Genomic DNA, 15,705 nt, shown 5'->3' with positions numbered 1-15,705 from the left:
GCAACTCACGCATAGCGTGGGTGAAAGGCGTTGTGTGAGAGGGAACGCGTGTGTGAGTAAAATGGTGTGCATGGTTGCGAGTGTGCCGAAATGCGTGCTTCCCAGCACGTCGTGTGTGGATGAAACACCGTGTGTGGATGAAGCACCGTGTGTGAGTGGAACCACGTGTGCGAGTGAAATGGCATGCGTGAGTGAACGGCCGTGTGTGAGAGGCACAGCGTGTGTGAGGTCGCTGTATGTGATAGAGATGACAGTCGGCATGCGCGAACATGCAACCGCATGTCCCGGTGTGAATGTCATGTCGAGATGTGTGAGCGTCGTGGCACGTGGGAGTTTGTGCGCGAGAGTGCTCCGACGACGGTGCTTGATGGTGGACAAAGGCCGAGTAGCGGCCGTAGCTGTTTTGGGGACCTTGCCGGGTTTGCACGGCAGGGCATGCGGGGTCCGTGCTGTGCTACGCACGAGGCTGCCGCGTGCGCGTCTGCGTGAGTGAAATCCGGTCCGGAAACCCCGTGGTGGATTCGAGCCGACCCCGCAGACGGACAGAAGGTAGGCTGGGATATGAATTTGGACCAGATCGGTTCTCCACGCGAGCGTGTTTGTAAATCTCCGATGAGTATAGCACATGTGTTCACGTGGGGAACCCCTCGAAACGCGAGGCTTGTTTTTATTTCATCACACATCACCAAAACATCAAGTCAGATCATGCACCACATAAAATTGCACATGACAATTCATTTTATAACATGCAAATGACTGGCTACATCAACAAGGTCCATGGCTGGTAAAGGACCCGCCTTCTTTAGTCGATCCTCAAATGCCCTCACAAGCTGTGGTACCCGGTCCACTTTCAACGGCGAGGCATTCACACCTTCGACAATCCCTGTGTCACAACCCCACCTCTCCACAACATTGTTTGCTTCCTTTTCTTTGGTGACCCTGTTACCCCTCACTTTCCTTTTTGAGAGTCCACAAGGAAGGCAGGCAATTACTTCATTGGTTAATCCAGGAATATCGAAAGAAAGTATTGCTGGAAATGCCTTCACCAACTTGGAGACGGCCTCAGATCTCACCTTGGGGTCACGAGTTACAAGGTTCAGAGACAAAATGCCTGCAAAGAAGATAAACAAAAACATTGATGCAAAGCATGTGATAAAAATCCTCACTTTTTAACAGTTATCTCTGGTGAAAGACATGCTGAGAGAATGGACCCAAAGGCTATGTTGCAAACTTGGTGTTGTGGCATTGACATGTGACAAACAGTAGATGGAGAGGAAAAGACGTTGAGAAGAGAGGGTAGGAAGAGAAAAGGAAAAGGAGAGGATATGAAAATGGAGGAGAAAGAACATGAGGGTAAACGAGGTTCATACGGGTTCTTACAACCCATAAAAGTCCAACATTTCTGAGTTGTACAATTTAAGTACTTAAATGTCCTTAAATTTCAGGAAAATGTTCAAAAGTCAATAAAAATCAGATTTTCCTGTTATTTGGTGAAGGGTGTTTCATTTTCCTCGCACTAGTATTCTAAACAAGGACAAATGTGTCCAAGAGCCACGTCCTAAAGGTTTTGTCTTCACCAGGAGAAGAAGAAGAACAAGAACAAGAAGAGAAAGAAGAAAAAACAAACAAAAATAAAAAAAAACAACTTCCGATATTTCGTCACGTGCCTTGATTAAACCAATAGCGAGACCCGTCATAGTGTATTTACGAAATATAGTGTATTTACGAAATTACAATACATTAAATGGAATAATCTTTAAATAGTTGTCCTAATTTTTGCAACTAACCCTCTATCCAAAAGGGTTAACAACTTTTTGTTAACTTTTGCAACTGTCCAAAAACAAGAAGTTTGAGAAGTTGTGGTGGGTAGTTTGTAAAGTGTTGCTAGTTTCCCAAGGTCAGGTGTCTGTTGAGAGGGGTTTTTCCCTCAACATACAGATAGAGAAGGACAACCTGGGTGAAGGCATGCTTGTGGCACTGAGGCAGATTATTGATTATTTTGTACTGGTAGGTGGAATGCTCAAAGTTGAAATTCCAAAGGAACTGCTATCCTCAGCCTCCAGTTCTCGACATAAATACCATCAATATCTTGAAGAAGAGAAAAGAATGAAAGGGCAAGAAGCCATCCAAAGAAAACGAAAAATGGTTGAAGATGAAGTGGATGGTTTGAAAAAGAGAAAGAAGGTCTGACCACATTGTCAGAAAAATATGCAGATGAGGCTGAGGCAAAAGGTGGCAAAACTCGCCACAGTCTTCTGGTAAAATCAAATGCTCTCAGGCACTCTGCCAAGAAAAAATGGGGGGAACTCAAAGTTCTAGAAAGAGAAATTGAGGAGAAGGCTAAATCCTTGCCTGCTATGTCCTAATTGGAAATAACAATGACATGTAGCTTACAAAATGTACTGTTCTGTATTGTAGAAGCAGTCAGGAGCTGTTGCAACTTTGCAGGTGGCAGCACCTATAATAACATTTTAACATAACAACACATTAACATTGAGAGTGCTGCCATCTGGAAACTTGTGACTGCTCCTAGCTGATTCTACAGTCACTGTGAAGTGAATTTGCCAATTGGCTGTGTGGCGCGTTGTGCCTTGTCGACTGAATAAGCTCCTGCTGTGTTCTGTATGTTCATTATTAAAATAGATTTTTTGTAAACTTACTATCTTTGTTAATTTCTAGGTGACTCACCTCAATTTACCCCTGGAATTTCTCAGATGTGGTCCTTAAAAAGGGGTTCTTTTAGCCCTTAAAAAGTCCTTAAAAAGGACATCTCAAAATAAGTGGGAACCCTGGTAAAGGAGGAGGTTTTGGTGGTGGAGGACACCCATGGTCTTGAAAGAACACCTTGGTGCTCACGACAAGTCGTAAATGTTTCCGTGACCAAGAACCAATCCTGGACGAGTCACAAACATGTCCTGCGATGTGGAAATATCTACCAATGTGGAAAAGTTCGCTTTCCATCAGCCATTCTTTTTCAGTGCCAACTCACGCCTCTCACCCCTCCCTTTCAAAGCAACCATCACACTCTTCTTCCTCCAAGCTTCCCTCTCACCTTTCTCAAAAAACCCCTCACCTTTCTCCCTCAACTCTCCCCAATCACCCTTCTCCCACCATTCAACCCCTCACTCACCCTTCTCAAATTTGCACCCCCCCCCCCCGTCACATCCACAAAGCTGCCTCTTTCCCCTGCCCTCTCACCTCCATCTCATTACTCCACCTCCTCAAATGCTCAACTGCCTTCTGCCCTCTCTCCTGTCCCCCCTCTCCCCCAGCACCACAGAGCCTTTTCTCCTCCTCATCCAGCCCCTCCCCTAGCTATTCTGCAATCCCCCACACTCTTTCAACAACTCTCCTTACCTCCCCCCTCCTCCTCCCTTGTCCTCAGAAGAAGTGTGTCGACAATCAGAAGAGCCAGAAAACATCTTTCCAAGCTCATTTCTGAATTCTCAAACCTCTCTCTCCTCCAAATCCTGGTGGAGTCTAACCAAATCTGTTTCTGGTGTATGTTCCCCTTCCATTCCCTCCCTTACCTCAAATGGCTGCACTGCTGATACCGCATGTGAAAAGGCTGAATGCCTAAAATCAGTGTTTGCATCGAAATGTTGTGTCCGAAACCCATCGCTTTATGTACCCACATTACCCAGTTGCACACAACTGTCCCTGGACTTTGTGTCCTTTTCTTCTAACAAGGTGGAGAGCCTGCTGTCAAACCTCGACTCAGATTCTGCAACTGGTCCAGACGGCATCAGCCCACGTGTCCTAAAAACCTGCTCCTCTGCTCTTGCTCACCCTTTCTCTTTTCTATTCACCCTCTCATTTGCTCAAGCTTATCTTCCATCTGCTTGGAAATCAGCAAACATTACCACCCTGCATAAAAAAGTGCAAAAACACATCCCTGCAACTACAGACCAATCAGCCTTCTCCCAATAATCAGCAAGGTTATGGAATCCATCATCGCTTCAGACATTAAATCCTTCCTCTTCTCCAATGGCTTCATTTCTGATCATCAATTTGGTTTCAGACCAAGTCACTCTACGCTGGATATGCTGCTTCTGCTCTCCCAACAATGGATGGAGGTCCTCAATGCTGGACATGAAATCAGAGCCATATCGCCAGACATATCGCGTACTTTTGACACGGTCTGGCACCCTGCCCTGCTCACCAAACTCTCTTCCTATGGTATCCAAGGCCATCTCCACTCATGGCGCACAAACTTCCTCTCCTGTCGCAGCCAACGCGTGGCCGTAAATGGAGTTCTCTCATCCCCTCTTCCTGTCCAGGCTGGAGTTCCTCAAGGCAGCGTTCTGGGCCCTGTTCTTTTTCTGGTTTTCATCAATGATCTCTACGACTCTCTGGAAAATCCTCTATCTCTTTGCTGATTACTCCACCCTCTGCCATACCATCTGTCATCCCTCAGACCGGCATGCAGCAGCTTCTTCGCTCACTGCAGATCTGGGTAACATCACAAACTGGTCCAAGACGTGGAACATGTCTTTCAATCCAGACAAATCTCACACTCTCACCATGTCTCTCCGTAAAGACCATTGAGAAAACTCCCTCATCTACTTTCTCAACAATCCACTGGAAGAAGTCCTTTCTTTCAAGCTTCTGGGTCTCACGATCTGCCATGATCTTTCTTAAAAAGCCACATTTCAAACCTGGCCTCCAAAGCCAGTCACTGACTGGGACGTCGTGCAAAGTCCTTCCTCGGCCCACCTGAGCTCCTGACCACTTACAAAGCTTTAGTCCGCAGCCTGATGGAGTACTGCTCTCCCCTCTGGGCTGGTGCTCCTGCCTCCCACCTTTCCCGGCTTCACGCTGTGTAAACCAAGGCATTTCGGATCATTGGTTTCTCGCGCGATGAGGCTGAGTCTTTGGGCCTCTCACTCTCTCACCACAGGCGGGTTCGGTGGTCTTTCTGTCTTCTACTGTCTCCTGTCTGGTCTCACCCCCTGCTGTGTCTGCGATTTGTCCCCACCATATTTCCGCAGGGCGCTCAAGGTCCGCCAACAACCCCCTTCTGGTAAAACTACCAAAATCCTGAATCACTGCTCACCTTCAATCTTTCATTCCTCTTTTTTCCCACCTTTGGAATAAACTCCCTCACTCTATTCAATCCCATTTTTCCCTCCAGGCCTTAAAAACAGCAGTTCACCACTACCTCTTATCGTCGCCCATCCAAATCCTCGATCTTTTCTACCCCCTTTAATCCACCCCAAACCCACCTCCTTCAAATTCCTTGCTTTCCTTCCTGAAAGTCCCTGAAGTGTCCATCTTGTATACCCTGTGTTCCCCACCCCATCCCTCAAACTTCCACAGATCTCCTAATGTCTCTGTTCCCCACTGTTTTGTCCTTCCCATGCTCCTCGTCTCATGCCTCCCTTGCTGTGTGTTGTGTGTTAGCTCTTGTACAAGCCTTGACAAGGTATACAAAAAAAAATGAGGAGGGAGTGCGGGTGAAATATTCTGCCATTTTAAACAAAACAATTACATATGGAAAGGGCACATTTTCATTGCATTCACTCAAAAAAGCTGTCATACAACCATTCATCGCTGTGACAGACTTCATTCTGTGACATTTTTCAAGAGCACCCAATGTTCTCATTCAACAATGAAAAGTTTACCTCCAGGCATCAAGATGTGTCGAGCAACAGAAAGGAATTCCAGAGACAAGAAATCTGGTGGAGGGCAGGACAACCCTCCTTCCATGTCTTTTGAATCGGCATCGATTAGAAGAGCATCAATTTGGTGTCCTACACGCAAAAACTGGCAATTAGTCACTCAGAATAACAATTCACAGCTCATAACTCTCACAACCATCCTCACATTTTGGTAGTGCTGTTCCCAGAAGAAATTAACATGTGGGACATTGACTGTCCAGCATCTGCCAGTGAGACCTCTATGTGCTTTTAATTGAACTCTTATTACCAAATCTCTTCAACATATTGTTACAGTGGTCCCGTCAGCCAAGCAGCCAAGACATCCTGGACCGGATCAAGGACCCGTTTGCTCCCATACCAAGCCCAATTTGTGATGCCTCAGTCGCCCACCCACACCGAGCTACTCAAAATAGCGACGAGAGAGGTTCGTCAAACCCGATGGGAGATAAGTTCAAAATGGATGCCAACCGTCCTGCCAAATCTGTCCTTTACAGGACTGATAAAACCAAGCGGTTTTATTGATCACTTGCATGGATCAGCTCGCTACGCACGCTCGCCTCACCATATGCTGCTACAGAGGCACAGGCTAGTTTTAACTGAGGATAATGACTGGATGTGAGTTGCTGTGTTGTCATGATTTACACCAATCATAACACAAACATTTCTTTTGCACAAATTTGGCTATAAATCAATACACTTCTTTTGTAGAAATGGCCCAAACACTCCATAGGCTCAATACAAGATAAATACTCAAAAAAAAATAAAAAATTTAAACCTGCCAAGATAGAACTTATAAACCTGTTACCTCCCAGTCACCTGCGGAGAACTAACCATCCAATCACACTCAATAAACTTTGTGACATCATCGGTGAACAAGAAAAATGAGACCCAAAAGTGCCCGTTTGTCATTATTCATATTCTTTTCTGACAGCCTTACTCAAAATTGGTTGAAGCTACAAACTTGATTTAAACACCAATCTACTGCATTTTGCAATGGGAAGGTGCAAAATGATCGACATTTTAATATATTGAAAGGATTCCACAAAAAGTACTTAAAACTACATTCCTTTGAAAGGAATAGGAAGGGAGCAGGGGTGGGTGAGACTACGACTGTCAATCAGGCTGATAGGGTGAGACCACGAGACGCATTTGCCTAAGGGCCAATCAGACCTACATGGCTGTGGTTAAAGGTGGAATATTGTTATGAATCTGGAAGCCATGAGCACTCAACATACAGGTCCAAAACTCAGTTATTTCAATAAGGAAATGTGGATAGATAGCTCCCTTTCCCTTGTTTAATGGGTAATTAAATGTTCATGTGCTGCGGAGTTATTTTGAGAGTTAGGATTTTTACATCTACAACTACAACAACGACAACCCTCTGCTCCTGGCATCCTCTGCGTGCTCACTGGTATGCGGGTGTGTTCGGAATTCGTCCGGTGATGGAATTACATTCCCAAATATGGTCATGAACCGGTTCGCTTGGCTGCGCGCCAAATAAGTAAACACATCGTGTCCCACCCAAGGAGAGCGGGCCACGATGAGCGAACCGTGCCTGAAAAGGGGACAAAAGGAACAGAAAGCAAATAATCGGGTGGATCTGCTCGAGTGGGTAGAAAAGAAGCTGCACCCCATCTTCACGAGCGCGTGTTCTGGTTCCCAGCTCATCCCGTCGCCGGCATGCTCTGGTTCCCGGCTCATCTCGTCGATGGCGTGCTCTGGTTCCCGGCTCATCTTGTCGCTGGCGTGGTCTGCGTCGGCTGCCCTTGGTCTGTTCTTGCCAACTGGTGCTCCGGGAAGGTGTGGACGTCGAGCCGCGCGCCCGCGGCCGGGTAGCCAGCCACTTGCTCGTCCCTCAACTCGACTTCCCTCCGAGCTGAAGGGATAATAAAGACCATTTTGGGTCCGTTTCTTTTGGGTGTGTGTCTGTCTGTGGGCCCATCTTTAAGTAGGAATTGTTGAAGTGCTTGTGTGTAAATTTGCATTCTCTATTAGTCGTGATAACTCTGCCCTTACGTGTTTCCCTCGTTTCCCCGATTACTGTGAATAAATACCCCATTTGTTAAATGTATCAGCTCGTTCCTGTGTTTCTTCCATTGGCTTAGCATGGCGTGTGTTGGTGAATTACAAAGGCTGTTGCCGCTGTAAATGTACATTTGGACTGACGGGACTTCAGCAAACATCCGCTCGGGTTGCGCACGGGTCGGACACGCTAACGGCTCGACTCGTACGAGTGCCGTCGAGGGTGTGAATACTCGGTAGCTCACCATGTGGATCTCTAGGTATTTTGAAGATTGGCAAATAACCCTGTACCACGTGGTGGAATTATTGACGATTCACGGTCCGGTAAGAGGCCCGTACCCTCAGAGTTTTCCAAAAGGTACGATCTAGATTCCGGGTGTTTGGTAGTGTCGACTCTACTGCTCCACCTCGCAGTCGTGCTGAGATAGAGAGAGATAGCCTACTTGCTTTGATTACCAACAGTCAAAAACTGTAGCTTACTGAGAGCATTTTAAATGCTTTGGCTTCCTCAATTAAATGCTACATTCAATTTAAGAAAAGGTAATCCTACTAAAAATCCACCTCGCAGCCGATGTCCGGCCCGCAACAATATTATCAGCTCTGTCCGTGCAGGACAGTCAAGGGGCCAAACAGCAGCAAAAACACACACACACACACACACACACACACACACATACACACACACACACACACACACACACACACACACACACACACACACACACACACACACACACACACACACACTATTTCTATAAAGTACGAACTATTTAGAATAGTTGATCGTCGATAAAATATGTGTAGTACCAAAACAACACAAGTACATCGTCGGGGTTGCCCCCCCCCCCAAAGAGATATTTGCTTTCTTCTCAGAAACTACACAAACAATTCCGATGAAACGACAACAACCTTCATCACCCGTGGTGTACCAAAGTTTGTTCATGACATTCAAAAAATAAATAAATAAATAAATAATAATAAAAAAAAATCGAGCTACAAGGGGTTGCCCCCCAAAAGAGGTATTTGCTTTCTTCTCAGAAACTGCACACACTATTCCAATCAAACTTCACAACAACCTTCATCACCCGTGATGTACCAGAGTTTGTTCGTGACGTGAGAAAAATCAAGGTCGAAGGAGTGTAAGGGGGGTTGCCCCAAAATATGGATTTGCTTTTTTTCTTCGAAACTACAGACACAATTTCGATGAAAATTGACCACAACCTTCATCACCCATGAACCAAGGATTGTTCACGACATTATGAAAAAAAAAATTGGGGTCGCAGGAGGTCTGGAGGGGGGGGTGTCCCCCAAAATGGGTATTTGCTTTGTTCTTAGAAACTACACACACAATTCCAATGAAACTTGACCACCGCCTGCAGGTGAGGTAAGGTGTGGGAGCATGCGCTGGAGCAGCGCGTTGCTGCGTCCACATCTCTCTCTCACATCTCTCTCTCTCTCACATCTCTCTCTCTCTCTCACATCTCTCTCTCTCACCTCTCTCTCTCTCACCCCTCTCTCTCTCTCTCTCACCTCTCTCTCTCTCTCTCACCTCTCTCTCTCTCTCTCACCCCTCTCTCTCTCTCTCTCTCTCGCCTCTCTCTCTTTCCCTCACTCCTCTCTCTCTCTCTCTCTCACCTCTCTCTCTCTCTCTCTCACCTCTCTCTCTCTCTCTCTCACCTCTCTCTCTCTCTCTCACCTCTCTCTCTCTCTCTCACCTCTCTCTCTCTCTCACCTCTCTCTCTCTCACCTCTCTCTCTCTCTCACCTCTCTCTCTCACCTCTCTCTCTCACCTCTCTCTCTCTCTCACCTCTCTCTCTCTCTCACCTCTCTCTCTCTCTCACCTCTCTCTCTCTCACTCTCTCTCTCTCTCTCACCTCTCTCTCTCTCTCACCTCTCTCTCTCTCTCTCTCTCTCTCTCTCTCTCTCTCTCTCTCTCTCTCTCTCTCTCTCTCTCTCTCTCTCTCTCTCTCTCTCTCTCTCTCTCTCTCTCTCTCTCTCTCTCTCTCTCTCTCTCTCTCTCTCTCTCTCTCTCTCTCTCTCTCTCTCTCTCTCTCTCTCTCTCTCTCTCTCTCTCTCTCTCTCTCTCTCTCTCTCTCTCTCTCTCTCTCTCACACACACACACACACACACACACACACACACACACACACACACACACACACACACACACACACACACACACACACACACACACACACACACACACACACACACACACACACACACACACACACACACGGAGTTGTTGAACAGCTCCCAAGATGAGAGCAGCCATTTTTAGTAGGATTACCTTTTCTTAAATTGAATGTAGCATTTAATTGAGGAAGCCAAAGCATTTAAAATGCTCTCAGTAAGCTACAGTTGTTGACTGTTGGTAATCAAAGCAAGTAGGCTATCTATCTATCTATATCTCTCTCTATATCTATCTCTCTCTCTATCTATCTCTCTCTATCTCTCTCTATCTATCTCTCTCTCTCTCTCTCTATCTCTCTCTCTATATATCTCTCTCTCTCTCTCACTCTCTCTCTCTCTCTCTCTCTATATATCTCTCTCTCTCTCTCACTCTCTCTCTCTCTCTCTCTCTCTCTCTCTCTCTCTCTCTCTCTCTCTCTCTCTCTCTCTCTCTCTCTCTCTCTCTCTCTCTCTCTCTCTCTCTCTCTCTCTCTCTCTCTCTCTCTCTCTCTCTCTCTCTCTCTCTCTCTCTCTCTCTCTCTCTCTCTCTCTCTCTCTCTCTCTCTCTCTCTCTCTCTCTCTCTCTCTCTCTCTCTCTCTCTCTCTCTGTGTGTTGTGCAGCTGAACATCTGGCTTTCTTGTTGGCCCTTGTAACAAAACATTCTTTGAGCCTTGAACTCGGAGAAGCCCGATCATAAATCAGCACTGTTTTGGTATAGTTCAAAATGGAACATCTTGCAGTAAATGAGAAGATAATATATATTGTGATAAAGGTCTGCCTGACCAATAACAGATCTTCTTGCTGGTGAAAAGATCAATGCTTTGTATTGTCAGGCCAGGAGAGAACCAGTGCTGGGGTGTTGTTACTTTCAAAGAATATGATATCTAAGAAAGAAAATATAAACCTGATGGAAGTTGGGGAAATCATGAAAACAGATGAGCAGGGAAAAGTATATATAAAGTAAACCAAACTGCTTGCGAGAGAGAGTTTAACTGAGCTGGGATACTGTAGGTAGTCTCTGTCTCACTTTGTCATGTACTCTTTTGATGTGAATTAAAAGGCTCTTCTCCACCATGATCAGTGTGGACATTGCTAGATTTCAATCAGCGGTGGAACATGATCTCGACATTTGGCGTAGTGCGGCAGGATAAGACAGACCAGGGGGGAGGGGGAGCTGCTGCCTTGGTGAGACAAATGAGGACAGAAGCCGGCCGGCTTAAAGATAAGGTAAGAACTGCCTCTTTTCTCGCACCAGGGCATGCAACTTTGCTGCCTCTTTGTGATCTGTCCTTATCTTAAAGAACGGAAAAAGAGGGAGCTTTATGCACATCAAAAAGAGGGGTACCCCGGGGGTTTAAGTCTCCGAAGGAGGGGTTGAAGGTGACGCTAGCAGGCTCATCTAAAAAATCCCTGGAGGACAGTGTCTAAGTGTCCGAAGGAGGGGTTGAAGGTGATGCTCGCAGGCTCATCTAAGAAATCCCTGGAGGACAGTGTCTAAAGGGGAAATTGCAAGGTACAACCCTGGGAGGGTAACCTGAGAAATCTCTGAGAGACAAGGTATTTCTGTGGGAGATTGAGGACGTGGAAGGTGTGCAAGGGAGTGTGAGGGTTCGTGGAAAGGTGTGAAAGACACCCAACCCAACGCGAGACCACCCCAGGCAAAACACTGACCAGTCCAAGAATACTCTAGAAATGATCAAGGGAAAGTGGGAAAATAAAGCTGTAACGGAAATTATGGACCTAGGTCATGTGATCAATTTGAATCATGCTATGAATGAATATAAAAGTACCCATATGCATTCCTCGAATAAGATTCGTTAAGATATGCATATGTGAATAAGCCTGAACCAAACTTGAAGCTTGTAAGATGTGTAAGGAAGAAGCATGACAAATAAATAATGTTGGAAAAAGAAAAAAGAAAAGTTGGAAGTGTTAAGATTAAAAGAATAAGTTGAGAAAACACCTTGCCCCACCCGTGCAACTCAGTGCACGGAGCGGGGGAAATCAAGAGAGAATACCAGGTAACCCATCTGAGGGTTTCCTTAATCCGTCGAGGTTGTGTCCAAACCTGGAAGGTACGAGGTCGCTGGCCACGACTTTTGCCTTCCCAGTGAGGAGGTGGCCGAAAAATGCAGGCGGAAGGGAAGGTTACAGTGCAGCAAACTCAAAGTCGGTAAAATATCCATCAAAAGAACAGGAATTGAGATTAGTTCTGATGTGATAATATTTGGAAATTTAAAGCGAGGTGCTGAAAGAACAGCAGACGAAGCTTGGCTGCTCGTGAAAACGATGTGTGGAAATGGAAAGTGGGAGGGAATGATAACCCACAGAGGGAAGGATGCCCCATTGTGAAGTGGAGGAATGTGTGTGCCTTGCCTGAAGGGTAAAGGTGGGGGTCGTGTTCCTCTTTGAGAGTTTTTTATTTTTTTAACGACTCAAAAACGAGTCAACAGGAGAATTTGTGGCAGATGTGCCGAAGAAAGCCTTGATTGTGATCTCCAAGTCCAGGAGTCCATACAAGACGAATTAAATTGGGAATTATTTAATCGCGGTTGTAAATAAATAAAAGGTAATTTTATATAGAGTCAAATAGTTCTGAAATGTGTCTAAATTAATTTGTATACGTTTTGATGTGTGGGTCGAACGCATGGACGCAGTTTTTTGTGGATGTGGAGATGGGGAGAGACGTGGGACCAAGGTGCGAAGGAAGGAGGGGTAGGATAAAAGGTGGGGGCGAGCTGTGTCGAAGTGCACATGCTGTGCCCAGAGGCGTGCTGTGTCTTCACTCGTCGGTGAATGAAACAATGACATCCAAGAACCAGGACAAAGACATTAGGCAAGCTGCAGAAATGTTTTTGGGGGAGATGACTAGTGGTCTTTGAACACGCGGCCATTGCGGACCTTGTCACGGAGCATTAATCCTCTGCCTGGCGCGATCAAGTTTTTTTTTGTATCAAAGCGGACAGGGGAGCATGTTTGTTGTCCTTATATGAGCCTCTATCTGTCAGGATAAATTATTTGGATTAAAATTGACCATAAAAGCGGTTATCGTGCTGAATGTGTTGGTGCCCTGCTGTGAAGTGCGGGCTGTGCGCGATTTTTGCTTGGGAGAGTCGGGCTGCGTGAAGTTTGCCTGAATACGGGGAGAGGCTTTGGAAAAGAAATATATATATTTTTTAAACGAATGAGGCACGGAAAATTATCAACACGGTTGGTTGCATCATTATTGTGAGGAGCTCGGTTTTACAATCAATTGTGGTTGGCATCTGTGGTTGAATGTACGAAGTAAGCCGTGTGTGGAGGCCTCGAAGGAGGGAGGGCTGTACGGTGTGCGAGATGGAGTACGAAGCACGAGTGTGGTCAACATCTGGGCCGCATTGAAATCGTCCGTGGCGAGGGTGCTGTGTAAATTTTCGAAGCAGTTCATCCTGGCCTTGTAAGTTTGCAAGTACACATGTGCAAATGGACAAGACCATTGTGTGCTGGACCCTGAGTAAATTCCACAATGTGCCAACCCCCTACAGCCCCCTGCACCTCCGAAGAGTCTGGAGGTATGGACGCTGCCCTTTGAGCGGTGCAGCCTCGGTTCAAATCTCAACGCAGCTCTAAACTGCCATCCTGGTGTTTCACATGCACTGCGAGATCTGCTAACATCAGTTCATGGACATTAAAGATCCCACGATGCTTTTTGCAAAGAGTCGGCAAGTTATTCCAGGCACCCTGAACATTAAGCTACAAAACTGCTGCTCGAACATGCAGGGGCACAGCTGCTGTCAGGATGGGCGTAAGTCAGAACTTGAGTCGTCAGTCGTGTGCAGCACGTGGCGACAGATTAGTATCAATTGTCACAAGGATGTGTCAGTGCAAATGATGCAGTGCAAATGATGAAGGAAGGTGTTGACTCTTAGTCTTATAGAGTTCATCTCATCACACACTTCCCATTTTACAGTTAATGTGTTTCTATTGTTGTTGCCAATTTTTGAAAATGAGATGCCAAGTTGAACTGCCCTCCCTGTCAAGCAATATACGGTATAACCACGTTTTAAATAGTTTGGAAGAATATAGTGGTGACTTCCATCTAATCCTGATCTACAGCATGCTTTTCCTTGATACTCATCTTTATCGATGACACGATCAACATCAATGCAAGTCATCCATGTGATTAATGGTAAAACTATAATTGTCGTGCGTGCACACACACACGGATGTGCACACGCGCACGCGCGCGCACACACACACACACACACACACACACACACACACACACACACACACACACACACACACACACACACACACACACACACACACACACACACACACACACACACACACACACACACACACACACACACACACACACATCAGCATGGTGCAGTAATCGCACAACAATAAGAGCACGATCAAACCGCCACATTCACCTTGTGCTGCCAGCCAGTGTACGTACTGCACCCCATCTCCCAGAACGACATCACCAAGAAATCCAAACCACCGAACAGCTACAGAGACCAGCTCCTGGTCTATCTCCACAGTGACTAAGGAGAGCTGCGAGTTCAGCCGGTGAGTGAGAAAGCGAGAGAGTGCACCGCCACCAAGGCCAACCACGACGACACGCCACAGGGGTGCTAATGGAGAAAATGCACAAAGGAATACAATTAAACAATTACAGCTCTTGATTCACAGTGCTGTTTTTTGAACGGACAAATTTACTTTGACCCCACCCCAGCGAAAGTGAAAATAAAAGTTGTCATTTGGCATCATTGACTGACAAAGTGGGTAACAAAAATTAGAAAGAAAGGCCCTATGATGGATTTGCACATACAGTTCCACTACTCAAGCCTCATGAATGTTTATCTTCGACACCTCTTGAAGACCGCCCTTCCATTTTAGTTGTGCTATGCTATTGTGGCGCATACAAGGGATGAAATTTTTTTATAGAGTATATATATATATATATATATATATATATTACTGTGTAATCCCAAGGTAAAACTCCCGTGCCTTGGAGAGGTGTCCAAGAGATACATTGATGGGGCAGAGAGATGAGATGTAATTTCTTATTTTTTTGGTATACCAAGTCAAGGCTCGTGTAAGACCTAATGTACAAAAACATATGACAAGGCAGGAGACAAGAGGGGAGGGAGACGGAAGCACAGAATCGTGGGGAACAGAGACATGAGATCTGTGTAAGGGAGAGGGATGGGGGCAGGGTACACAGGGTAAACAAGATGGTACTACAGGGGACTTTCAGGAAGGAAAACGGAATTTGAAGGACGTGGGCTAGGGGTGGATTAACGAGGGTAAAAAAGATTAAGATTTTGGATGGGGGAAGGCGTAAGATGGTGGTGAACATCTATTTTGAAGACCTGGAGAGAGGAGTGGGATTGAAGAGAGTGTGGGAATTTGTTCCAGCGGTGGGAAAAAAGATGAATGAAAGAGTGAAGGTGAGCAATGCAGTATTATTAGTTATTAACATCGTATGATTAGTATTCTTGGTCATTAATATCACATCTATCACTTGTGGTCACCACAACTTGAGGAAGAAAGGACACAGTCCCGAGCCCAAACGAGCTTTGTGCCAGAAAAACAACCTTTCTCCAAAGCAGAGGTTAACGAAACCCGGACCTCACAGGGCTGATAGAGGCTTGGAACTAATATCCGTGCTTTGGACAAAAAAAAATCTAAAAACGAAATGATTCCCAGATCAACCTCTTCGTCCCCAGGGTAATGTTATTAACCATTCACTCAGGCCTGTGTTAATTTTACAAACTTAAAATCACCTTAATGACAATCAACTATACTGTTGTGGAAATGACTGCTAGAAAGTTAATAATGCTTAGTATAGATCAG

At 45.8% G+C, this 15,705-nt stretch overlaps 1 protein-coding gene across 5 annotated transcripts in view; it reads right to left on the bottom strand.

Annotated features, from left to right (window-relative positions):
• Positions 1-630: 630 nt before the first annotated feature.
• The window catches only part of LOC147016223 (eEF1A lysine and N-terminal methyltransferase-like), a 61,126-nt gene continuing 46,051 nt past the window's right edge, over positions 631-15,705 (bottom strand). For 4 of the 5 annotated variants that reach the window (XM_085849057.1, XM_085849054.1, XM_085849056.1 and 1 more), the window contains 3 exons: positions 14,277-14,480; positions 5,625-5,753; positions 631-1,111 (listed from right to left, as the gene is read on the bottom strand). In XM_085849057.1, coding sequence (XP_085705183.1) covers positions 735-1,111; positions 5,625-5,753; positions 14,277-14,480 — 710 coding nt within the window. In that variant the 3' untranslated portion in view covers positions 631-734. The remainder of the gene's footprint in view (positions 1,112-5,624; positions 5,754-14,276; positions 14,481-15,705) is intronic. The other variant, XM_085849055.1, reaches the window with a different exon arrangement.

This window comes from Eptatretus burgeri, chromosome 12 (assembly GCF_056783735.1).
Source record: "Eptatretus burgeri isolate ZD-2024b chromosome 12, Ebu_testis_v1, whole genome shotgun sequence".
Lineage (NCBI taxonomy): Eukaryota > Metazoa > Chordata > Myxini > Myxiniformes > Myxinidae > Eptatretus > Eptatretus burgeri.
This window is presented reverse-complemented; position numbering and strand designations above follow the sequence as displayed.